The sequence below is a fragment of the Antedon mediterranea genome, chromosome 5 (assembly GCF_964355755.1).
Source record: "Antedon mediterranea chromosome 5, ecAntMedi1.1, whole genome shotgun sequence".
Classification (NCBI taxonomy): domain Eukaryota; kingdom Metazoa; phylum Echinodermata; class Crinoidea; order Comatulida; family Antedonidae; genus Antedon; species Antedon mediterranea.
In genome coordinates this window covers 5344268-5371565 of record NC_092674.1, presented here as the reverse complement: position 1 = coordinate 5371565, position 27298 = coordinate 5344268, and the positions used below count along the sequence as shown (strand labels likewise).

Genomic DNA, 27298 nt, shown 5'->3' with positions numbered 1-27298 from the left:
GAACAGGCCCTATGTTTCAAGTAGACTTGATGTTATATCACTACCATATGTGAGCATACAGTATCACTACCATATTTAGGCACATCACACCTTTTTTGTCAAACTAGTTTGATAGTGTAGACGGAGCTTTACTGTACTGTAGCTACTATATTACATGAAGTGTGTAATATCTAACAAACTGTAAATTTGTCAATGATAGTGATACTGTGAATGTTGTCCAGATTTCCAAGCATTTTCTTTTGTGCTCTTTGGTGCTGTAAATCATAACTGTAATTTGATGACTCGCACATGAAGAATTTAAATTGATTATGAATTCATTTTTCTACAATTCAAAACTGCTCCATTACATAACGTGATGAAAATCAATTGTAACGAGATTCTTTATAATTAGACAATTAGACAGGAGGAGTTAATGTAATTGAGAAATTCAATCAGTATTTTATGAATAATCAATAACTGACTAACAGAGCATTATCTTATTATTCAATGTTCTTAATTTGTAAGACATAGCATGCGAGTGAATACGATAATTGTAAAAAAATTGTTCAAACTATGTATAGTATTGTATGCATTAAAACAGTAGGTCTACTGTACAGTAAGACCAATTTACACAGACGAGCAGTAACGGTAAACGTAGAATCTGTATCTATTCTCAGCCGAAACCGACCGTCCGCTCCACGCTTTTTGCAAATGGTCATAAGGAATAACATAGATTATATATTGTTATTACCGTATACCGCTTGTGTAAATTGGCCTTAATAGTAACTGTATTAATCCATACACAAAATAAAATTGCAGTGCCCTTTAAAAAAAAAATTTTTTTTTTTCATTTAAAAATTGAAACCAATAATACTTATTTTTCAAGTCAATAATTATTTTGAGTATAAATAGCAAAAACTACTTAGAAGTAGTAAAAAAAATGCTTTTTTCTAAAGCAAACTACAGTATCGCTTTCATCAATGTATACTAAATTGTGTAGTTAATCCATTGGGTGCTGTCATCAATACTGTAGGATAGGATAATACTGTATGGGCAGTGTACAATTTCACAAGCAAAATTAAAAGGCATTTTTCTGTACTGTAGTACAGAATTATGCACTTGTCAATTGTATGACCCACTATACGAACCCCGGGAGAGGTGCGTCATTTACAAATAATTACTGACGCAGGGGTGCGTCAAAAAACCTAGATGGTACGTCATATCAATGAACAAGGTGTGTCAATGTCCGTCACTTAACACCCACCATATCATAAACAACATGGTCACAGTGCGTCAAAATGGGTGCGTCATGGTCACCTAAAAGTAAGTCACATTTTTGACGCACGGGTGCGTCATGGTATTCAAAGGTATGACGCACATCGGACAAATGACGCACCTCTCCCGGGGGTCGTATAGTGGGTCATACAATTGACAAGTGAATTGAAACAATTGAAACTAATGTGTGGATGAAAGTAAATTCACTGTACACAGAATAAACTAACTGTATATTTTTATATGGAGTGAGTGCAGAATCTGTTTGGGCTTTAGCCTATTCTCATTCCTGGTTATTTTTACACTGATGACCGAATAAATATTATTATTATTATTATTATAAAGGCAATAGGAATGTTCTCGTCTCTGGCTATAAAACCAATGTTATTGTTTCAAAATTATTTTTTATTTATTTGTATCTCAATTAAAATTTGTTGGGTATTTGCATTTCAATTACAGTATTAGTATTAACAATTAAATAATTTAATATTAAATGTCTACATAATATTAAGATATTAAGAAATCTGTGTCATTCAACAGGTACAGTATTCTTTCAACATGTACAGTAATTAACACTTGATCCGGTTGCATAGCTGATAAAAAACTTAGAAAATCAACATATTCTTGGCAAACTCAGGCTAATACCGGACGTGGTATAAAGCAGATAATACTTGAATTCATTCAAGGTTGTAGATAAGATTGAGGGCTTCCACACTCCCACACTTGACTGCTACTAAAGCACACTTGACGGCTTCTTGAAAGAGATTCAAATTGCTAATAATACAAGATAAAGTACAACACAATTGCCATACATTCTATATGTTAACTTTTAATCAAGCTCACCTGTTTAAACTGTACAGTACAATATTTTAAAAAACCAATCATAAAACATATTCCTGTATAGTACTGAGTTGTACATACAGTACTTTAGTGTAGGTCGTTGTTGGTCATTACAAATCGAAAGCTTGCTATATATTTAGTATTAGGCGCCTAGGCCTATGGAGTGTGCCGTCATGATTTGGCGGTACAGTCATGTACCTATAATCCCAAATAATGTGTAGGATGAGTGACTGGTGGGTGGGTCAATCATAATCACTGCAGCAGCAGGTCAGAAGAATAGAATTTCAGTTAAAATTATTTAGAACACACAAAAATACAATTGTAGGCCTGGCCAAGTCTAGGCAATTACAAAGTTGAATACTATCATGAAATGACAAAAAAGTACGTTACGCATATTTCCACAAGTCATATGCAAGAGAAACTGTTCTAGGCCTACCAACATTATTTAGTACATGGTGTTTTGGGAGCTTCGGGAAGGTCATAACTTACTTCTCGCCGCACTGATTAGTGCCTTGCACTCCCGTATCAAATCCTTGATCGCTTTATTCGTCATTTCCAATTCATGTTCATGGCACCTGAGGTTCTCACGAAACTCAGGACTGTCCAAATAGCAATCGCTAAATTCCAAAGGCTGTAACACCATCTTGTTTGTAAGTTTTAATGTTATTATCCTAGCATAATTCCTAAGAAAATCTTCGCACACGTATGGCCCCGCCTTTTCAGCAGATTTTACGTTACGATAAAATCCATCATGGCGGCCTCCACTTGATACGCCTCGTACATAAAATGTTCGCAAAAATCATGATAAACTTAAATAAATTATATCGTAAAATGTATGTATAAATTTACAAGCTTTTAAAGATAATAAAAAAGTATAATATTCCTTTTAGTTGACATAATATTTAATAAAATATGAAATATGGACAAATAGTAAACAGAGGGCGCTAAACATTTTTTTAGCTGTCGAAGTGATAAAATTGGGAGGATGACTGTAATACTATTGATACAATTATTAGTCGACATAATTACAAAACATTTAATTCGTTCTTACTTTGGTATGTATTATATACAAGATGGACTAAATAATTCTTAATAACTCTGTTTATACTGTTTTGCAAACAAAGTATTTATTTATCATTACTGAATAAACAACCTCTGAAACAAATATATCAATATCGCCGTTATTTTTCTTAAGTATTTTAAAATTAAATTTTAATGTGCCTTATAATTGGTTTGGCAATAAGTGTCAGAAATGACATAGCGCCACCAATGATAGGCTTAACATTTACAGGAATATAATATAATACAGTACTTTTCCTGTTACCTTTTTTTTAACTCACTGACACTAAATTAACGCACATATCCGTAAAAACAAATGTTAAAATTAATTAATCAGTAATTTATGAAATGAGAAAGATTTTTTAAAGTATAATAATTATTTATTGAATTTTTATAATAAGCCATTATTATGAATCAACACCATTCAAAGCTTTCCGTCACAAAAACCACGACGACTTCACAAGCGTTACCGATCATATAGCGGTATTGGCTGACGCATTGATAAACGTTTTCATAAATGCTCACTTCGACGTGTAGAACACTTGAACGTCTCCAATGAATGGTCAACGGGTTTAACACACTTTCAAAGCGTATTACGTCGCACCATTGAGGTTATACCTTGGTCGCACTTCGTAATACCTGCCGCACTGTGTAACAACGTTGTCGCTCTTTGTAATAACCGATATGCCGCACTTTGTAATAACCGATATGTCGCACTTTGTATAACCTGAGCTGTCGCACTTTGTAACACTGCTTGTAACACTTTGTGCGGCCTAATAATTTTTTCCCATTGTGTTACAACTTTAATATCAATTTAGTAAATCTGATATACAAAAGTCATGGTCAAATACACGATAGACTTTTATTTTCAATAATGTGTTTTCGTACTATGTAGGCGAGACTTGCCCCAAGTCTTTAGTTATTTCGAGGCTTATCGACGTTTTCTGACCATGAAAATACAGTATAAAGCTCAAATATTATACGTATGATACGCCACATGTGCCGAAATATTTAACTTTTTACTAATAGTAAGTCAAAACTCCGTCTGGAACCCTCACTATATGATGTAGGCATCATAAACACCATGAAGCCTATATCGTATCGTAAGACCATTTTGTACAAGGTTTATCAAAAGCTTGATAACCTCTGTTTACAAAGAGTACACATTATTCCATACACAGTTTATTACTATTACCGCTAAAAATATTTTGTTAACTACCTCTGTTATTCACTTATTTATTGTTTCTTAACAATTACATAAAAAAGAATCGCTCTGGGCCTAATCACTAAATAAATATTGATATAGTTTTGTTGGCGGCTTCCGAATTACGAAGTGTACACAATCTCAACATTCATGAAACTATGGGAACCATAAAGTACGGTGACTAAAAAGTCAACATAGACTATGAAACACAATAAAAACTTATGCCTACTAGTGTGATAATAAACGGTACATTGGAGCATGGATTAGAGGTAGCCCAACATAATAATACGGAGTTTTTAACGCAGTCACTCATTTTTGACGACACAAGCAGCGAATAATAGTAAGTTGTACATAGAGATACAATGTCTTTGGTAGGACCAACGTAATTATTTCCCGCCAATTCAGTAGAGTAAGTTGAGTTTTAATAATACACAACTACTAAACTTCTTCTTCTTTATCATCATATGCAAATTTGCGTATACTTGCAAATCTCTATCTACACTATCAAACTTTATGTGATAAAAAAATGTGATGTGCCCATATGAAAGAATAATGAAAAGCGAAAACAGATTAGAATGTTAATTTGTATATATAAATGTACTACAAATGGAGAGAGGCATTATATACCAATAGATAAAAGTTGTGGTCCTCTCTCCTTCATCTTTTTTTTTTTGTAATGTATTATACCATATGGACAATTGTCTGAAATAAAAGTTGAATTGAATATCACTACCATATTTAGACATATCACTACCATGTTTCGGCACATCACACTTTTGTCAAACTAGTTTGATAGTGTTGACAGAGCTTTAGAATTTATTAATTTCTTTAGGGCCTATCGTTTAAAAAAAGTTGTATTGCGTGTCAGCCAATATTTGTCCTGTGAAGTGTAGGCCTATCGGGACAGTGACAATATCGGTACTATGGTCTTGCCTAAATAAAATAATAACTATGCATTTAGAGCCCTGGTATTAAAAATGTTTTTATTGCGTATGGATTGTCACTTCCTTATATCGAGATAGTTAACAACAATTAATGCTATTAATACGGACCGTAGAGTATTTGGAAATGTCTATAGGCCTAGATAGAATAATAATATTAATTTACAGTCTTGGAATCAAACGTGTGGAGAGTGTTTCATAAGTGCTATTAATAAAATAATTTAATTTAGAGTAGACTTTTTATAGGCTTATAAATTCACAATATCTTAGTTACCATGCTTTAAAGAGCCAACAATAATTGATAATTCATTTCATTCATTTTATCTTTAATTTCGGAAAACAAAAACTACAAACAATTCTCCATAGCTCAAGAACAAATTAGAGTCTTATAATATAACATATCACATATCACATTCTAAATTTGCAATAAAATTCCACACATAACTGTTGAATGAATGAACGAAATGTGACCCATCAAAAGTTTTATTCAAAATAATTTGTCACGCGCTATGGGTTAGTCTGATATCGGACTCGATGAGCACATTAAAGTCTACTATAACTAATAACAGTATACGCCTACAAGTGGAGCTGGCCGTGAGTAAACATTTTTTTTAAGTTCCCAAATACGTTAAAGAAACATAAAATGGAAGTGATCCCACTAGGACGCAACACAAGGCAATTTACCAATCATAAGCTAGAGTTCGAAAAGGCCTAATCCATTGCTTTTGATTAGTCAATTCACCTGCGTTGCCTCTTACCTTCTTGCGTTGTGTCCTAGTGGGAACCAAGCTTAAACGCACCCTGCTGCTATCACTAAAGCTTGGTTCCCACTAGAACGTAACGCAAGGACGTAAACGCAACGCAAGCGTTTTAACCAATGACAAGCGAAGTTATAGACAGTTAGCAATCACGAGCGAATAAGCCATCGCTTGTGATTGGTCAATTCACTTGCGTTGCGTTACGTCCTTGCGTTGCGTCGCTAGTGGGAACCACGCTTAAACGCACGTATTGCCATTCTGTAGAAGGCATTGCGTTTGAACATAAACATAGGTCGTATTATGATTATTAGCAACACCCGATTTCTGTGGATGTACTTTTGACTTCGCGTTTGGATCACCTAATGTTTGGCTCCCAGAGACGCAACACAGGCGATAGATAATCTGAACTGTGTGGTCAACCACTTGCGTTGCGTTTACGTCCTTGCGTTACGTGCTAGTGGTAAAGCTTCTAAAGCAACGTAAGGACGTAACGCAACGTAATTGATTTGACCAATCACAAGCGATTCGAAATGTCGCTTGTCATTGGTCAACAAGCTTACGTTGCGTTCACGTCTTTGCGTTATGTCCTAGTGGAGTTCACGTCAGAAGTTACTTCGACCCGTAAAAATGCGACGCGTTTATCTCGCATCTTCTTTTGACTAGTAGGCCGAAGTCTACTGTTTTCTTATAATTAAAGACCGACAGGCCTGCTGATGGGTTCGATTTATCAATAATAAGGACCTGTGTTTTTTTTTTCATTTTAGCCGATTGCACCTCCACTGCATGATGCGCGCGATAGTAGGCTTACATGGTTCTCCTCTATTGGTCATTAATCGTTAAATAAAGGGGCCTTTAATTAATATTGCAGACCTTCAAATAAAAAAAACTACTGGAATATTAGCAAAAACCGTTTCTATTGTATCAGGTTATTAGCGATAGGCAAGGTAGCATACTTTAGCTACCTGGTTACCGGTTCAACTAAACGTGATAGCTAGAATAGTATTGATAAGCAACTTGTGTAATCCAAGGAAAAAATAACACAAAAACAGAACATTTGTAAAGAACAATCAGACAAGGACTAGTAATCTTCGCTGTTCTATCTCTTTGTAACGGCGTTACACAACCCGTGTACACAACAGAAACATGATACAACGCGTGGTATCGATTCTATATTTGCCAACAAACTTTAAGTGTTTATTTAATTCAAAAGTTAATAAACTGGGTTTCGAATACCAAATTATCTTGGTAGCGTGTGTTCGGGTATGGAATGTAGTATTTAATATTTCTAAAATTCGTCAGAGTGAGTTTTAGTATACAAAGGATACAAACATTCATATTGCACCCCGGAATGAGTGTAATACGTACATAAGATGAGGGTTATGGCAAGAACCGCTGTGTGACAAGGCATATCAAGAGCCTAGCAATTGAATTCAGTATATTCAATATTTGCTTTTTAGTTAAAATATATCTAGCCTAGTATTATTAAGCATATATCGATTTTCATTGCAAGAATAGAGAATTAAAGAACAGAGTGACTTATGGATGATGGATGAAGCAACATTCGACACCGGGGCATACAGGGCTCATTTCAGAAGATGGTGGCAAGAAGGACGTGGTCAAAGAGAGGGAGGTAAATAAGATAAACCTCTTTTTTATACCGTATCTGGTCACACGGGGACTAAATAAAAGCTCTGTCTACACTATCAAACTAGTTTGACAAAAAAAGTGCGATGTGCCCAAATATGGAAGTGATATGCTCAAATATGGTAGTGATATGGCATCATCATGTCCAAATGGGCACATCACATTTTTGTGTCACATAAAGTTTGATAGTGTAGAAAGGCATAAAGGACCGAAGTACGAGAGGTGCGCTTATAAAAAATACAGTCCCCAGATGAAAATTCAATACGGTAACTTTCCTACAACAGCATACTAGACTTTGCATTTAATATTATGGCGGATACATCGCACACTTGTACATAGGTAATATGCTATAAACAAGAAATTAGCCAGTATCAGGTAGTATAACCTGAGTTGTCTGTAGTTCGGCAGGTGTTAATTAGTATGGATATCATTTTGATGGAGTTACATTTCCTCAGTCCAATTAAAACAATCACTACTTTAATTTCCGCGCCAAATCAAGCGATCATTTAGGACAAAGCGGTTCTCCTGTAAAAAAAAAAAATTCTCTAACAAGTAGATCGAACATTTCCGTTCCATATGCGCAATGATATTTTAAATTCGTGAACTACTACCGTATATGCTATTATGGAGTAGAGAATATTTCTATGAAGCTAGCAGTGATGTAGTAGGCTAGGCTATGCCGAGTGGAATTCATCTCCTAATGAATGGTCTACCTGCAGATAGGCCCAGACATAGAGAAAAGAATCCCCATTAATTAGGACGATACTTGCCCAGCAAGGGAAACACTTAGTACACGTATGAAACGCCATATGTGCCAAAAATCAAAACTCTGTCTGGAACCCAGACAAGGAAAACACAACCAAACATTTTCTTTTCACGTTCACAATCTTGAAACTCTACAATAAAGATGCTTCTAAAATGTTTATAATTAATACATATTTTATTTTACTTCAAACGCAAAACGCGGTAAAAAAAAATGACAGAAAGTATAGTTTTCTTTTTAAAAATCGATCAGGACCCAGCTGATATGTCAAACGATAGTCTGCAATTGACTTCATTCATTCGTCATTACAGTTCGTGACGTCACCGCCCAACATTATTTGTATAAAAATGCTCACTTGAATGTGTTTCAATCATCGTCATCAATTCTACTGATTATTCCGTGACCAACTTTATGTTAATAGGTTGTGACGTATTGATTTTCTGTGTTGTCGTCAGATTGCTTTAAACAGACGATAATTAAAAGAGCGCGAATACGACTTTCCAACTTGATATTAGCGCGTAACATAACGCCCACTGACGTCACGAATGTTTGAATAGGGCAGATTCGTGAAGACAATTCACTTATTATTCAAACGTAATTCATTAGCTTATTCAATGGAATTAATATCGAATAACAGTTACAGAATTGCCTTACCACGTATAGGACGTGTTACAATTGTAAAATACCACTGCTTCATTTCGCTTGTTACTAAAAAAATCGTTGATATAACCGGTGTTCTTTTCGTCTTCTTCTTATTTTATGTCAGAATTTACTCCTACTCAAATATTTTATCAAATTACCGATAGGAAACGGTAAGAAACGCGTTGCTGACGTTTTGAAACGATTGAAACTAAAAGGAAGGATAAGCAATTGAACTACCCAACGCAAGCACAACATTGATATGTTTATAACAACTTTTAAGAAAATGTAGTCATACATTTTTTGTTCCCGAACGGTCAAGTTGTTCAATACTTATACAGCATCGTTTTGTATCTAATGTGTAAAAGTAGATATTCGTGTAGTAGGCCTACATCAGTTGCGAATGCTTACGCCCGAACTTTGTCATGAAGAAGCACTTTAATAATTAGCCTACATCTAAGTCTATAATCAAATAAGATGAGAATTAACGTCGAGAAGATGGACAATTTAATGAAAATTATAAAACAAAGCTAACGATTTAAAACATCATTGTCGAAATTGTCTTCTCTTTAATAAAGCAACATGGATAACTCTATAAACATTATTACCAGAATATCTAACGGATATTCTTCGAGCTCTGGTTTGTAAATTGTTTTTTTTTCTCTTTTTGTTTTTGCGTGAATTTTTGAGAAAAGTGTTTCAACAGTTCTTAAATGTTTTTTTTTAAATTTAATATATTTTATCGCATTTTCTCCAATTATTTTAGATGACGATGCCATGGAAACCATAGAAAAGCGGCTGATGGAGGTGACCGATATGGTAACACCAAAAAAGAGTGTAGAAAATGCAATGGAAAGAATGGGTAGTCCAATGCGAGAAAAAGTCAGGGTGGGTAGTGTAGCACTACTAATAGTTTTGGCGTTCCATGCTTCAAATCTCTCCTCCCAAAGCCACCTAAAATAAGCAAATGTTCGTTTCGTAAGCATAAATATTCGTTTCGTAGGCCTACTATTTACACACCATTAGTAAAGCCTGGTTCCCACTAGGACGCAACGCAAGGACGTGAGTGCAACGTAACCGAATTGACCAATGACAAGCGACAGTTCGGATAATCTATCGCTTGTGATTGGTCAAGTTAGTTACGTTGCGTACTTGCGTTGCGTCCTAGTTGGAACCAAGCTTAACCAATAGGGTCGGTATTGCTGATGTAGTAACGGTATTGTGTCGTACTGAGCAACAGGGTCCATGTCTCTGCTCTCTATAAGCTCTGTCTATACTACTAAACTAGTTTGACAAAAAAGTTTGATGTGCCCAAATATGTAGTGATATGTCAAAATATGGTAGTGTCCATATATGGACACATTACATTTTGTTATCATATACAGTTTGATAGTGTAGACAAAGCTTACGTAACGTCTTGGCCTATGTACAGTATTTGGTTACGATCCTAAAATCAATGCATTGATTAAAGCATTCTTGTAAAGGCAGGTGTAATGCTCCAAAAACACACAATTGTCTTAGAAAGTGCAGGTTAAGCTATAATGCTAAACTAATTCATGGTTAATTTCGATTACAACCAAACACACCTGCCGACGGTTATTATTACTCCATAATGAATGTGAAACATGTATCTTGTCCTTCTGTATCTTCTAGGAGTTCTGTACCATAACACCTGATACTTTTAAACGCATCCGGAGCAGACAAAGGAAGGTTAGAATTTCGATTTAGCCCCGTGTCATTTATATTGATTGAGATCTTCTTCTATTAAGCTTCCGCCTTCAACAAACTGAAGATTTTGCAACTATGCCTACTATGAGGCCTACTGTAGAAGGCCTACTTTTAAGTAGTGGCTGTGCGTGACAGTGGCTGAATGTGTGTACTAGTACATCGGGGTAATTCCCTACTCGTCTCGAAAGATATATGTACTATAACTGCACACGAGCCAGGTGTATACATTGGACCTACGGGTTATAGTCCTTATCCGAGAAGACTTCCACCAGAACCATGGAGCGAGTGAGCCTCGAACCCTTGCCGATGTTATGGCTAAGGATTACGGTTCCACTGTCTTAACCGCTCGGCCACACTCACTCAAATAAATAAATAGAGAACTATCGGAACGGGGCGAGTAATTGAAAGCATTTTAATGGATAGAGTAAAAGTAAATGGATGAGATAGCACACTCATCATAAACAGTAAACCCTATTCAGGGGAAACTTTTGTTATAACATCCCGAACGTGTCAAAAACGATTTTAAGCTCATGCTAATGAGAGCACCAACTACCGCTACATTTTCTGACGTCTTCAGCACCTTTGGTCAGCACTGACAGTACATAGGCCTACTTCAATACACGCAATATAGCAACTTTATTTAAAACCCCATCCTCCGATAGTTTGTGTTTGTAGTAACTTTTTTCTATCTTTTTAGCATCGAAAAGCGTTACTTCGTTTTCGTTCCGCCACATGTCTTGTAATCATCTTAACAAGAGCGTTTAGGATGAGAAAAAAGTGGGTACTTATTTTACTTGTTATTTCTAGTTATGAACTTAGTTTCGCGTTAGAAATATAGACTTGACTTGTGTCTGTATACATCTTTGATAGGTATTTTAATACGAAAAAGAAAGCGAGTCAAACCAACGGGGACGGTAGCAACAGAAGCGAGGCGTTTGCCACCAACTTGCAGACGGTAAGGTCTGCCAACTTCAAAAACAGTGTACGTTATTGTTAAGTTATTTTGTATCGTAATGTTCGAAAAGTAGCGCACACGCGGTCATATTTAAAATGACGTAGCCCCTCGCATTATGAGAGTGCTCGTAAAGCTTGGTTCCCACTAGCGACGCAACGTAACGCACATACGCAACTAAATAAAATGTCCTTCCCCCGCCTGTGTGAAATTAAACCTGCGATGTTTGCAGAACTATTGTGTTGTCGGTTCCCACTTGACGTGATTACGCAATACAGCGCTTTGCGACAATAGGTCGATGCGTTACGTTGCGTCGCTTTAGACCATTGTACAACGTATCTCGAACTATCATGTTTTTTCATGACATAGACCAAAGATTCTAACCTAGCTATAAATTAAAATGTATGTACGTAAATGTAACGACAAATTCTTTCTTTAGGTTGCCTTGGAATTACAACTATATTTAACAAATTTACCAGAACATAGAAAGGAAAAAGAAATAAGGAAAGTGAGTATTATAATATTATTTATAATTTTACCTGTATAGAGGTATATATAACTAGAATGTCTAAGACCGTATTTCATTGCACTGATGATGTTGTGTTGTGGTACAAAAACTCAAGCTTATTTTAATTGTATTATGCCGTCAGAAGTTCGGCAACATTATTCAGGACCTTAAACACTTCAGTGTCAATCAAGGACTTACGAAAGTTGGGAAAGCTCTCGAAAAAAATCCGTAAAAGCAGCAGCCGATATAAACTACTTAAAAAATGATTTATAAATAATAATAATCATCGAAAAATGACGTAATGCATAATTTGCATAAGTCGTAGGTTGACGAAAACCTCCCGATTACCATAATAATGTTATTCTTTATTGACGATGTATTTTTTATTAGTTTAATATCAAATATTGATATGCATTTCAGATAATTTACTATCTACGAGCAACAAAGGCGTTCACTATGTTCTCGAGTAGAGTCGAGGAAGACCTCGCGCGTCACATTGGTTACGATTGCTATGACGACGGTCGAATCATAGCATTTCAAGGGAGGGTACCAGATAGATTTTATTACGTCATATCCGGAAGAGGTAAGTGAAAAAAATAGCAATAACTACCCTCAACCACACTAGTAGAACTCCTCCTTTGGAACACTCCTATTAAGGGACACTCTCCCGTAAAACGAACGAACAAAGTTTGTTATATCTACGGCCAAACCTTAAGCGTGGTTCCGACTAGAACGCAACGCAACGTAACTCAGCGACGTATTGACGCAAGGTGCTGTATTGCGTAATCACAAGTGGGAACCGACGACGCAACATTGTGTTTCGCGTTACGGAAAGGTTAAAGCTTGGTTAACACCAGAGACGCAACGCAAGGACGTAACGCAACGCAAGTGAATTGACCAATCACAAGCGATGGCTTATTCGCTTGTGATTGCTAACTGTCTATAACTTCGCTTGTCATTGGTTAAAACGCTTGCGTTGCGTTTACGTCCTTGCGTTACGTTCTAGTGGGAACCAAGCTTAAGAGATAGAAAGTATAGTATGAAATAAATTTAATGCTTAAATATTTTCTTTTCGTAGTGCAACTTATTCATCAATACAAATTACAAAGCGGGGTGATCAACAAAGTGATGGCAACCTTACGTAAAGGCAGCTGTACAGATGTAAGTCAATTAGTACAATAATACGATTTCTTAAAATTCATAGCATTTCAGTAGGCCTACAGTTTTTACAGCAATAGAGCCCATCATTTGGGACACTCATATTCAGGCGAAACTCCCATTAAGGGGACATTTTCACGTGAAACGAACAAGGGACAACAACAGGGTCTTTCAACACTAAGACACACGCCATTACCAACAGTGGCGTAACAAAAGGGGCAAAATACCGTGGGTTAGCGCTCAAACACTGGCTCATTGCATTGCTCATGCTCTGGGGCCCCTGGGTTTAGCCAGTGAGCGCTCATAGCCGTTATTTACCCCACTGATAGCCAATCACATTGTCTGTCAGTACCAAAACTGTTGAATAAATTATTTGTTACGTTAATTTAAAAGGGAGAAGAACTGGAACACCAATGGCTCCGGCAATGCAGCCTCGTTTGTAAAGGCATGGTTGAAGTTCTGGTGCTCGAGAAACAAGATTATTTCGAATTAAGAAATACAATATTAGGGCCACCGATAGAATTCTTACGGTAAAGTTATAACAGGCCTACACAACAAAAAGCCATACCAAATTGAAACTACCATCTGAGGTTTAGTTCCCACGCAAAAGGACGTAAGCGCAACGCAAGCGAGTTAACCAATGGCAATCCATCGCTTCTGATTCAGGTCAAATGTAATGACTTGCATTCATTGCGTCCTAGTGGGAAGCTGTATGACCAAAAATCCTTCAGAGAACACTAATATTAAACACAAGACTTAGCTTTATCCATCGGCCATCCTTGATTACAAACTACAGTACAATGTTTTTACAAAACTAATTTGCAAGTTAAAAATCAGCGTCTATTACTGGAGGTAAAAAGGATATGTTTATAACTGTACTTAATTTCTTTTCTAGATCTGTAGATTTATTTAAAGATTTTCCAATTGAAATGTTTCATGAGCACCCAGAAGCGATACAATATAAATATTACAGGTAGGTAAAACATCTCATACGTTTTATGCTTCTATACATATTTTCCTCGATTTCACCAAATATTAAATAAATAAATGATTATATACAAATTATTATTTTTTAGTCCTGATAAACTGATTGTGGACGATACCAATCAAACAAGAGACGTATTTATTGTAAAATCTGTAAGTAGAAAATACTATTCTCGGTATTCATTCGGTCGGTCTGTTTGTTAGTCCATCATTATCTCTACCACAGTATACATACCTTTTTTTTAAACCTACCATATTTTTCTATCATCACAATGCGGTCTTTCCGAGGATCACAATGGGGTCTTTCCGAGGATCACAATCGGGTCTCTCCGAGGATCACAATGGGGTCTTTCCGAGGAAAATAATGGGGTCTTTCCGAGGAAAACAATGGGGGTCTTCCCGAGGATCACAATGAGGTCTTTCTGAGGATCACAATGGGGTCTTCCCGAGGATCACAATGAGGTCTTTCTGAGGATCACAATGGGGTCTTCCCGAGGATCACAATGAGGTCTTTCTGAGGATCACAATGGGGTCTTCCCGAGGATCACATTGAGGTCTTTCTGAGGATCACAATGGGGTCTTTCCGAGGATCACAATCGGGTCTTTCCGAGGTAACAAACACGGTACATAATTTATTAAAACAGTTTTTTATTCACATAATATTTTGTTTGTCTTAGGGCTCCTGTAAATGCATACGAAAACAATGGGTGACGGATGTGTCCAAAGACCGACGATGTAACAACAGACAGGGCATCAACAAGTTGGGATATGTCAAGACATCTTCTCACGCAGATGGTAAACATATTGATCATTAAAATCTACAAATAATATTCCTAAATGGAGCGGCCAAATAAGACATAGCTATCACACATTCTAACACTAACAAATAAGAACCGTACAGACAAAAGATAAATTACTGCAATTAAAATAAATGAATGGTTATACATCCTATCTTGGAATATATAATGAAATCTCTGACTCACGAGCCTTACTAAGCTTCTCTTCTCAGCATCCGGGTATAAGTTAATGTGTTCGCGAGTTCTCTAGGCCTACACTTAAAGAGTCTAAATTTAGTAAAGTTTTAATTCATTGTTTTGCAGCAATGTTAGGAACAAGTTGGAAGAAAATGGTTCTCAGCGGTCAGACGAACTTTGTTCTGCCTCAGGTACAGTAAGACATATGCCTTTGTACTATACTATAATATACAGTATATAGGAGGATCCAAGGATCTCCATTCAATGCCGTAGCCACGAGAAATAAAGTGATGCGGTGATCGTAAGAAAAGGGAACAATCTCTGTGCGGGCCACAAGGTTGTCAAATGCCTTAAAACCTTACCAACCGTACTGGTTGCTACAGCCCAGTCTTTTCTGACGATACATAAACTTTGGCAAACTTTAACAATTGATTTCAACTTTTCCAGATCCCGAAAGCAGATTCTACTGACAGTAAATCACATCTAAATCAACATCGTAACACATTAGGACTTCAGGTAAGTTTTCAATATCATACCTCCTTTCATTTAAACTCTGAAAATTGATTTTAAGTATAATCCTATTAGGGGAGACCTTTGAGATATATTTTTCTCCTCATTCGTTTTCGGAAAAGTGTCCCCTAAATAGAAGTGAGTTCTAGTACAGTATTTTTTGTATTATATATGCAATTTGTATGCTGAAAATATACAATACAATATATCCAATTATAGAGAAACCTGTCTGACTAATCAATTGTTGATAAATTTTTGATACAAAATGTTTGCATTTTTTTCCCCATCCAATTTAATCTACAACTTTTCTTTAGAAACAACCAAACGACTGCAATATATCAAGTAATTCTAGTAGTGCCACATCTCAACATGGTAAGTTGTTTTTCTTCATTTTTTTGGACATTATTTTACTCTTGAGACATCAATATAGGAAATACAAAGGAATTAGGCTGATTTCTGTGTTATGTATAGTAACTATATCAAAGGTGTTCAATAGATCACCCAATATTGTTAAACAAAATTAAGGGAACATTTCAATCCAATATTACTAAATTCAATCTAAAAAAACTAAAGACCAAGTTTAAAATCTATTAATTGTTTAGAGAAAAGTTTAGCAGAAGCATCAGAAGACAGTGACAAGGTTTCAACATTACAGGTACATTATGTCATTCATAAAATTTCTTTAAAAAAAACCAACATTTTACAATTCCAAATTAGAAACAATTCTATAAAAATACAATAATAATAATTTTATTTTAAATAATCTAAATATTAAATACAGTATTCACGAATGTAATTCATATAAACTAAGCTTTAGGAAGTTAACATAAAATTTCTTGCCAAATTTCATGCCAAATTAGATACAATTCTTTAAAAATACTACTCTATCTAAAAATCAAATACAGTATTCCCAAAATCCTACCACCTGCGAACTATCAAAATAATTACTTAAATTATTATTTATTATTATTATCATTACTTATTATTAAATTATTGTTTTTAATATTTAGCAAAATTGCAGATCTAGGGTAAAACACAGAGAAAGCATTCACTCAACAATCGACATGCCGGCGTTAGCTCTTGTTGAACCGAATTCTGGGATGTTTAACCGCTCAAAAGATTTGAACCGCAACTCGTCATTTATGACACAGCGGTCAAGAACAGAATTATCATCCAGAACAAGCCAACCAAAGCGTGTCGATCACGTACAAGAACGGTTGGCCTATATACAAGTTGATGCCTTACGACAAGGGGACATATTTGTAAGATATAATAATAATAATAATATGTATTATTGAGTTAAATGGTCGAGCTGTTAAGACAGTGGCGTCGTTTACCATACCTAAAGAGCCAACAATATCGGCACGGGTTTGAGCCTCACTTGCTCCTAGTTCTGGTGGTGGAACAAGTTTTCTCAGATACGGACTATAAACCGTAGGACCAGTGCACACTGTTTGCCCGTGTGCACTTTACAGAATCCAGTTCATCATTAAAGACAAGTAGGGGGTTACCCCGGTGAAGTGGTTTAGGGGGATTATAACCTGTGTAAAATCATCTTCATCTCCTCTGAAAACACAGACCACAGCCAAACTTTCTAAAATCCACAGACAAACTTTGAAAACACTGATAAAATAACATAACTATATAACTATAATTATAAATCCAAAGGCAAATTACTGAAAAAATGACAATGCTGTGGGTATCAGTGGCTGGATCTCAATGGAGATACAAATAAAATAAGCACTGAAAAAATGACAATGCTGTGGGTATCAGTGGCTGGATCTCAATGGAGATACAAATAAAATAGGCACTGAAAAAATGACAATGCTGTGGGTATCAGTGGCTGGATCTCAATGGAGATACAAATAAAATAAGCACTGAAAAAATGACAATGCTGTGGGTATCAGTGGCTGAATCTCAATGGAGATGCAAACAAAATGGCGAAAAGCTAAATCAAAACGATAAAGTAAAACAGCCAGAAAAGTTAGCAGAGCTTTCGGGCAACACTAGCTCTTCATCAGTGCAAGTGAAGGAATTTTGATAACGTCATAGTATAAGAACTGGGGAAGTGCTGCCTATAATTATACTAATATTTTTTTTAAATCGATCAATGTTTTCCATTTAAAATCAGGGACTGAATGATCTCCAGAGTGGTAAATCTTCGGAACGTTCATGTATTGCTGTGGTAAGTAACATTTTATAAAACCATCCTTTTATAACTTTTTAAATAATTCAAACGATTTAGAACCAGGCAGTCTGTGTACAATACATACTTCATTATTTTTCCAAATTATGAATCCTTGCCAGAGATGCTCTTTATTACTTGTGTTCCCAAGAAGAATAATACAGGAACAAAATATGAATTAAAAGTACAATACTTGTTTCTTTAATAGTGGAGTGAGGGCGCTGAGATCGTTGCTATAAACAAACGGTTTTTCAAGAATAACGCAAACACACCTACAATGTTACGGATTGATATGTTGGTAAGTTACCACTTTGAAAGAAAATACAAAATAGAAGGACAATATATTCACACTGTTCTGGATCATGTTATGGTATCTATGATACGATAGGGATAGATATGATAGGGACATCTATAGAATATACACTAAATATAGAAAAAGGTTTGTTTGAGATAGTTTTTATAAAAAAAGGAAATTATACTGTATAAATGTTATTAACAGAAGTCTTATCATACCTTGGTATTGGGAATGCATAGGAAATATGATCATTCAACCATTGTATTTAACCAAACGTAACAAACAAAAACATAAAATCCTCTAATGAGCTATAAAAACAATGAATTCATATCTATAGATCCGAGATTGGATGAGTGAGGAAGACGCAAGTAACCAAATTGGAGCTCAAGAGACATGGCAGAATTATAAAAGTGTATTAATGGAACGAATGGCTGAACAAAGAAACAAACTCTCACAGGCCAAAGCATTGACTACAATGTATTCATAGCCAGCAATAGTGAAAGAAAATAATTAAGTAATTTTTTTCAATGTTCTTAAAAACCGAAGAACTATAAACTCTCACAGGCCAAAGCATTGACTATATAGCCAGCAATGGCAAAACAAAATGATATCCTTTTTGTCAAAACAGAAGTACATATTTATTCAACTTTCGAAGAAAATAAATGTGTTGTATTTATGCTGAATGTGTTTATTAAATATATAATATAGAATATTTTTATTTCATACGCATCCGACAGTGAGTAACTCACCAATTACATGATAGATAAACTATTTCATAATTTACCATGCTTATAAACGAAGTCTTATTTGAGGCTTAGGGAGTGGAGTTGAAAGAGTGAGTTACAAACTTGACACCACTACGTCAGGATTGAACTCCGGACCTTGGGATTGGAAGGCAAGCATGTTAATAACGAAGCTACAGCTCCACTACATTGTTTGCATGGAAAATAACCAAAGTAAAGTTTGCAGCAGTATACCATGTGTTTCAACAAAAGGAAATGAAATTAAAGTTGAGAATGTGATGTGCCCAATGCCCAAATATGGTAGCGATATGACATCACCATGTCCATATATGGGCACATCATACAATGTGTAGACAGAGCTGTAAGTTGAGAATGTCTGGTCCAGAAGCTGTTTATAGCAATAGAGTGAAAAGACAATTTCAGAATAAAAGCTTTGGGTGGAGAAAATCTCTGGATCAGACTATAACTTTAAATGTTTTTTTTTAAAATCTTTCTGGAAATTAGAACACTACAAAATAAATAAACATTATATTTCATTGTATTAAAACATTTAATTACTACTTATTGAGAGGCAGTAATAGTTACTGTATGTTTGTTCTTTTTGTGTTCCCTTGTTTAAATCTTTGACAAAGGATGGCAGTATACACTTGACTTGATTCTAAAAAATAAGATGACCGTATCTCGGCTCACATGGTTTAAATGCTAGCTTTGAATTAGTACTTCTTTTTACTCGTAAAACAACTGCATTAAATACACTGTTAAACTAATTTGAAAAAAAGCCCAAATATGGTAGTGATATGACATCATGTCCATATATTATGGACACATTTTTATCACATAAAATTTGATAGTGTAGACAGAACTTTTTGCCCAGGCTTATACACTATAAGCAAGCATTCTAAAGCACCTTGAGCACCTTTGGTGGCAAAGTGCGCTCTATAAATCATTATTAATATTATTAAGATCTAGCTTTAATTCAGTAGGAAAAGAGCTGATAAAAAGAATTTATTGAAGAGAGATGTTGGTTTGGACAATAAATCTGATCACCTTCATTTATACTGAGACTTGGATGATGCATAAGTGGGACCGATGTTTAAGCTGGATAATGGATTAGATAACCCATCTTCATCTTCTTCAACATCATCATCATCTTCATCATCATCTTCCTCTTCTTCTTCCTCGTCATCATCATTATCATCGTCATCATCTACATTACTAGCACCACCGAAACTAAATGCACCTCCACCTAGAAAAATAAAGACATTTATTTACATTTAATGATACAGTAGTTTATATCTATTTCCAAATACACTTGTCTGTTAGCTCTGTCTACCTTGTGACAATAAAATGTGATGTGCCCATATATAGACATGATGATGTTATAGCACTACCATGTTTGGGCATATCACTACCATATTTAGGCACATCATGCTTTTTTTTGTCAAACTAGTTTGATAGTGTAGACAGAGCTTTAGGGAGATATTAATAATATGTCAGAATAATATTTCTTGAAAGTATTACCTCCGTAGGATGAAGCACCATAGGAGAAATAACCACCGCCTCCTCCATAATCGTCATCATCATCACCATAGCCACCACCGGTTTGTTGACGACCAAAATCAATCCTACGTGCTAATAAAAAACAAAATATTCAATAATAAAATGCAGTCAGAATAATCTACAAAATAATGATAAATTACTTTTTTGTGCTAAATACTCTTGAAGGTGCTTTTAATATCTTAAGCTCTGTCTACACTATCAAACTAGTTTGACAAAAAAGTGTGATGTGCCCAAATATGGTGGTGATATGCCCAAATATGGTAGTTATGTGACATCATCATGTCCATATATGGGCACATCACATTTTTTGTCGCATAAAATTTGATAGTGTAGACAGAGCCTAAAGCATATTTATTATTTACTAGATGGTATGCTCGCTTTGCTCGCGTACCATCTAGGTCGTGCCCACAGATGGTTCTCGAATACACAGTAATTTCAGCGTTAAAAAACTGGCGATTTCAAATGTACAATAATGCAGGACAATAATATATGTCGTTTAGAGGAACGATTAAATAGACACTTTGATTTATGTACTCAACTAAAATTAGCACACTGGGAATTACTTCCGAAAGAGAAAGTTGTCACAAAATGAGACCAATTGTTTAAGTCAAATTTAAACAAACTTAACTTGTGTTTTGTATGTAACATTATGGTTGAGAGATGGGGAAGAGGATGGGTGCAAAGAGGAACAATTTTTAAATATATTCTTTATTTTGTAACGAAATATTAATTAACATGTTTTACAAATAATACACCACTAAACACAGTAAAACATTGCGATGTAATACTTTGTTGAAACTATCACCGTCCTAGTCGATTGAAATAGTACAGTACATGTAACGATACACTACGACGTATGTTTATATATAATGTTAAACAATTTGTGAAAACCACCTCTATTCGGGGCAAATCATAAATTCGATTAAATCGGTAATAAATATTAAATTACGGCGACTGAAAACGCTAGCTCATTATCCGTTAAAAAAATCTATATCCAACCTCTGCAGCACAGATTGAAAAAAAAAATGGATCGAATTTCTGTTATGAGTTTATTCTCAAAGGGCCCATATATTTACCTACAGTATGTGTTAAACCAAGGGCTCATAAATTTACCTACTTGTGTTAAACCAAACTCTGGCAGACTGAGAGATTGGGATGTTCCATTCATCGCAAATCAATACATTTGTATAATCGTATATTAAATCTATCAAAATAGTATTTTTTAAAGAAAATCGGCCTGTCTTCAACATTATGATGCTGTACTCTAGCTGTTAAACCGGTTTTCAGCTATTAAAAACAATTATCGTAGGAGGAGATAGGAAAATGCGAAGCCTCCTCGCATTTTTGTGGCGGGTATTTTTCAAGATGGACATCCATTAGACAGTGTATACCACGATCGGAAAACACCCCTATTTGGGGCAAATCGTTGAACCTAAATTTGTTTTAATCGTCAATAACTAATTATCTAACTTAATTTAATTAGTAAACAGGGTTAAATCAGGTGGTTAAAATCAGTACCGAAAGTACGAACCAACTTTATATACCATCGAGTAAAAATTCTAGAAGTAAGGCGCGATTTACCGAATTTTGCCCTTACGTAAATTTATATATAGATACTTACTTGACATGCTTAGATCCTTGGTCTCTTTCGTATCATAACCGCACTTAGGACATGGAATAGAAGTCATTTTTTCATATTTGAAACCCTTTCTTCGAATATGATCTTCACAATAACAGATCTGAGAAAAAGGTTAAATGGAAATGATAATCAACTCATAAAACTATGCTGATATTTTTTTAAAAAAAGTTGATTCTAATAAATTAAGCGGCCAGAATGTATTGCATGCGAATTGATATTTTCATATATTGTGATGCACCCACTTTGATGTTTAAATTTCAAATAACATGTTTGCTGCAGATCAAACTTAATAATTTATTCAATATTTCTTACCTTACACCGCAAACATGAGTACTGACCAAGTTTATTGCATGATAAACCTAGAAGATAGATAATTAAAAATTGTTTTTAAAAATCATATTTCACAGCAAGATAATGAAACATATAAGATCGCATGTAATTAAACTTGGCACCTTGACACAGTAAAAAGCTCACCTTGACAATAAAAAACCCAGACAGGATTAAACCCATCTTGGTACAATCCTACTGATGGAGGGTAAGCCTGCACCAGCTAAGATTAAGCCCACCCTGATACAGGATTAAGCCCGTCCTGATACAGAATTAAGCCCACCCTGATACAGGATTAAGCCCAACCTGATACAGGATTAAGCCTGATAAAGGATTAAGCCCATCCTGATACAGGATTAAGCCCATCCTGACACAAGATTAAGCCCAATCTGACACAGGATTAAGGCCAACCTTATACAGGATTAAGCCCATCCTGATACAGGATTAAGCCCAACCTGATACAGGATTAAGGCTAACCGTATACAGGATTAAGCCCAACCTGACACAGCATTGAGCATAAACATATCCAATCCATATATTTTAATAGTAATTTTTATGTTAGATGATCCATAGGTGATATTGGTTGATCTATTATTTAACTGTGTTACCACACATCGGAAATATAAAAATTGCAAAAGCTAGGGCCAGTGAGTCAGTAGCCTTCAACAATTAAGTTTTAAAAATTCATCTCCTTCCAACAATATTATTTGGAAAAAAATTTGTTGGGTAAGTTTCAATGTAACCTTTTCCTTCACTATAAACTATAACATTTTTTCAAATAACAATTAAGTTTGCTACTAAATGGAAGAAGAAGAAGGATCTTGGTACTGGGTACTTGTGCATATCTGCTATGTCATGATCCTTAATTAAGAAACTAACTGATATCTGCTTACATTTGTATGATTCAGCATCTAACACCTGACAGCTGGCTTGATGCTCAAACTGATCATCTTCACACAAATGTTCACCACAAAACGAACACTTAAATATTCTACCACCTAAAAAACATAAAAAATAGAATAATAAATCAATTCCACAGTACAGTTTGTCCTATAATAGCTAAAATTTAAATTCACAGCAGATAACATAGGCTATATTATAGACAGTGACTGCTAAAGCTCTGTCTACACTATCAAACTTTATATGACAACAAAATGTGATGTACCCATATGGACATGATGATGTCATATCACTACCATATTTGGGCATATCACTACCATATTTAAGCATATCACTACCATATTGGGGCATATCACACTTTTTTGTAAAACTAGTTTGATAGTGTAGACAGAGCTTTAGAGGTGTATTATAACATTTGAGCTCCCCTGAAGGGAATTATATAATATATATAAACAAAAGCCTTACCATGGATCCAAACTCCACGATCACATTCTATACACTCTGCATCAGCAATAGGACATTCACATGCATGAGTGGTTAAACATTTACGACCGTGGCAGACAAACGCTTCACAGAAATCACAAATGGCTCCCTATAAAATCAAATGTCATAACAATTATTTCTACTTACAGTAATTTAAATTTATTTAGAAAAAATTGAACATTTGAAAATTTATATAAAAAAAGTTCTTGTGGTAGAGTAACTAATAAGTAGATCTTCAAGACTATTTCCACCTTGTATTATAAAGTTTGAGCTGTACAAAAAACAAATTTCTAATATTGGACAAATAAATCCCATATACTGTAAGCAGCGTATTCAAAATTCATTCAATAAAAAAAACAATTAAATTTATATATTTGTTAGTATTTAATTTTGATTAGGAGGTATAGGTGCTGTGTTCAAGGAGAGATACCAACTTTTAGCTTTGCAACAATCCATAATTTACTACAAATGTAGTAATGAATGAAAAATATGTAAATTATTTACCACCATTGCCAAGCCAACCGCAAAGTTGCCTGGATGTTTTACTACACAATCTCCTGATTTCTGCATACATTTAGTTTTACCTAAAAAAAAAACAAAATGGTGAAATTAAATGGGATGATAGAATATCTGGAATCTACTTAACTGAGAAATGTTGCGTACTCAATTTTTATTTTTTAAAAACATACAATTATTAGGGTGGCCGGAATGACATGGGAGGGAAATCTAAAAGGTGCATAGGCAGGGTAGATAGAAAAAATCTTTAAACTGCCTCAATATAAATGTATTAACACAACATGTTTCGGGCATAGCCCATTATCAGGTGGGAGGTAGATGTATATAAGAAGAATATTTTTTTAGAGTAGAAATGGAATGGGGAAGTGTATTTTAAAACAGAATATGTTCATTTTGTTTATTTCGTCAATACAGATAAACATACCAAACCTGTCATGGAGACAGGATGAAACAAAAGCAAACTGAATTGCTGTACAAATTTTCTCCATTGAAATGGGACCTGTGCATTATGATATGACCGTATGTTAATAATGTATAAGTTTCGTAAAATGTCAATTCCTACCACAATGTGCACATACTGGCAGTTTCTGTATCGATTGACAAAAATAGCAGAATGCACGATTCTTCTGTCGCCTTTGAAAAAAAACATTACATTTTAATTTTTACTCAATATAATTGATGCAGTTTCAGTATTTTAGTATTGTATTATCATCATGTCCATATATGGGCACATCGCATACAGTTTGATAGTTTAGACAGATCTTTTTTACACCAATTTTTTTTTATAATAAATAAAATGAAATAGAGCCAACAACAACATCGGCAAGGGTTCGAGGCCGACTCGCTCCTAGTTCTGGTGGTGGAACAAGTCTTCTTGGATAAGGACTATAAACCGTAGGTCCAGTGTACACAGTTATAACCTGTGTGTACTTTAAAGAACCCAGTTCATTATTCGAAAAAGAGTAGGGGGTTACCCCGGTGAACTGGTTCACACAATAGCCCCTGTATCAGGGGGATTACCACCTATCTGATAGGACAGTGATTAATTCACTATTGGTAATCCTTGGCCACATTGCCTAAAGACATAAAATAAAAATAAATAAAATAGATGTCATAGCCTCAGTATTTGTTTTATCCTCAAAATAATTTAAATAATGATAAAATGAAAATATTTTATTAGTTACCTTTTACATTTGTCACATTCCTAGAAACAAAAAGAAGAAAAAGAAACAAAATAAATAACAGGCAGCAAATTATGAACAGCAGCAATGCTATAATTTTATTCCAGTTTGTCTTTGGATTTTTACTTGAAAGGATAACTAATTTCCTTTAATTCTAATTTATGCTTTTTTTTAAAACTATATTTAAGTGTTTCAATCTAAATTATAAGAATTGTCTTCAATTTACAATAGTAAATGTCTACACTATTAAACAAGTTTGAAAAAAAAGTGTGATGTACCAAAATATGGTAGTGATATGCCCAAAAATGGTAGTGATATGACATCATCACATTAAGTTTGATAGTGTAGGCATTTACCATTGTAAAATTGCATGGCCACTCAACAATACTCTTAGCTTCATTTCCTGCTCGTATTCCTTTCTGCCTCTCCCTCTGTTTCTCTGCTTTTTTACGAGCACCAGTTTTTTTCTTTGGCATTTTGAACAGTACCCGCTGGTCCCTGTTTATTTATGAAAATAAAAAAAAATTATTATATTTTTAAATGAAAACATAAAAAATAATAATATATACAGAAATCAAACATTATAATTTTGCATGTAGAACTAAATTCTACGCATAATGTCATAAAATATAGTATTATCATATTATTGACAACTTATTTTACTACTAGGCCTAGGCCTATAACCTAATCTATTCCTCGGATTCCAGGCGCTACTCAATTGCCAATTGTGGTGATCTTTAGGCCCCATGTGTACACAGAGAGCAGCCTGCCTCAATTTGACTTAGATTTTTTTTAAATACGATACTTTAATATAACACAATTTTATATAACACAAATATGACATTTTCCTATTTGTTTTTTTAATGAACAATACCTTTTTTAGCTTACAAAACACAGACGAAAACACGTTCGTCCACACACCTCTGGAAGTTTTGGACGAACCACCGGCATCACACGCCACCACACGGTGATTATTGTTAATAATTAAAACTGCTGATGCGCGAATTTTATGCGGAATTTCTAAATTGCGCCTCAATAATTTCATGCGGACGTTGGGAAATTTGATATTGCATATATTATTATATAATATAATACCAGTCCAGTACAATAATTAAAGTATACATCATTATAAATTAGCACATGGGAGATTGTTATAGAAAGACTTCTAAAGTACAAAAAAGTGTGACGTGGTCAAATGGTAGTGATATGTGTCATCATGTCCATATATGGGCACATCAAATTTTGTTGTCACATAAATTTTGATGGTGTAGACAGAGCTTTAAGGTGAGGACCCTTTTCCCTGGATCTGCCTCTGGTAATTACTGCATATCATCTATGCAACACGCTTATTGATTATCAATAAATACACCAACATTTTTTTTTTTTTGACACACAATGTCATTTAATATTCAAAGGACATCTGTACAAACTACCTTACATAAGGCTCTGTTTACACTATCAAACTAGTTTTACAAAAAGTGTGATGTGTCCAAATATGGTAGTGATATACCTAAATATGGTATGTGGTATGGTATATGTATATATATGGGCACATC

General features: G+C 34.8%; 3 protein-coding genes across 25 annotated transcripts in view; 1 reads left to right on the top strand and 2 right to left on the bottom strand.

The window, feature by feature from the left end:
- The window catches only part of LOC140049304 (rho GTPase-activating protein 26-like), a 61255-nt gene extending 58456 nt beyond the window's left edge, over positions 1-2799 (bottom strand). For all 20 annotated transcript variants that reach the window (XM_072094154.1, XM_072094159.1, XM_072094157.1 and 17 more), the window contains exon 1: positions 2581-2799. In XM_072094154.1, coding sequence (XP_071950255.1) covers positions 2581-2734 — 154 coding nt within the window. In that variant the 5' untranslated portion in view covers positions 2735-2799. The remainder of the gene's footprint in view (positions 1-2580) is intronic.
- A 1806-nt stretch (positions 2800-4605) lies between these two features.
- On the top strand, positions 4606-19612 carry LOC140048836 (uncharacterized). 4 transcript variants are annotated; one of them, XM_072093636.1, is made up of 21 exons: positions 4606-4694; positions 7564-7683; positions 9866-9987; positions 10753-10809; positions 11525-11604; positions 11698-11809; positions 12219-12287; positions 12708-12870; positions 13366-13448; positions 13839-13975; positions 14341-14418; positions 14522-14582; positions 15107-15224; positions 15530-15594; positions 15851-15919; positions 16228-16285; positions 16516-16568; positions 16924-17175; positions 18045-18098; positions 18307-18396; positions 18731-19612. In XM_072093636.1, the coding sequence occupies exons 2-21, from the start codon at positions 7596-7598 to the stop codon at positions 18878-18880; spliced, it is 1959 nt and encodes a 652-aa protein (XP_071949737.1). In that variant the 5' UTR covers positions 4606-4694; positions 7564-7595; the 3' UTR covers positions 18881-19612. The 4 variants fall into 4 exon arrangements, with proteins under 4 accessions (XP_071949737.1, XP_071949735.1, XP_071949738.1 ...); XM_072093634.1 differs by having other exon boundaries at positions 4616-4694; positions 7569-7683; XM_072093637.1 differs by lacking the exons at positions 16228-16285; positions 16516-16568 and having other exon boundaries at positions 4616-4694; positions 7569-7683.
- Positions 19613-19712: 100 nt separating this feature from the next.
- LOC140048837 (zinc finger protein 330-like) lies at positions 19713-26700 on the bottom strand. The gene is made up of 11 exons (XM_072093639.1): positions 26617-26700; positions 26099-26240; positions 25746-25765; positions 25124-25194; positions 24550-24629; positions 24028-24154; positions 23556-23660; positions 22648-22694; positions 22318-22435; positions 20658-20768; positions 19713-20382 (listed from the first exon to the last, which is right to left on the bottom strand). The coding sequence occupies exons 2-11, from the start codon at positions 26216-26218 to the stop codon at positions 20186-20188; spliced, it is 996 nt and encodes a 331-aa protein (XP_071949740.1). The 5' UTR covers positions 26219-26240; positions 26617-26700; the 3' UTR covers positions 19713-20185.
- Between the last annotated feature and the right edge of the window lie 598 nt (positions 26701-27298).

Bases quoted from the DNA above. Each gene is read 5' to 3' on its own strand.
- LOC140048836 (XM_072093636.1), top strand. From the start codon at position 7,596: ATGATGGATGAAGCAACATTCGACACCGGGGCATACAGGGCTCATTTC. The intron at 7,684-9,865 runs GTAAATAAGATA...CAATTATTTTAG, and splicing joins ACGTGGTCAAAGAGAGGGAG to ATGACGATGCCATGGAAACC. The intron at 11,810-12,218 runs GTACGTTATTGT...TTCTTTCTTTAG, and splicing joins CTGCCAACTTCAAAAACAGT to GTTGCCTTGGAATTACAACT.
- LOC140048837 (XM_072093639.1), bottom strand. From the start codon at position 26,218: ATGCCAAAGAAAAAAACTGGTGCTCGTAAAAAAGCAGAGAAACAGAGG. The intron at 24,630-25,123 runs GTAGGAATTGAC...TTTTTTTTTTAG, and splicing joins GCCAGTATGTGCACATTGTG to GTAAAACTAAATGTATGCAG. The intron at 20,769-22,317 runs GTAAGTATCTAT...GTTTTTTATTAG, and splicing joins CAAGGATCTAAGCATGTCAA to CACGTAGGATTGATTTTGGT.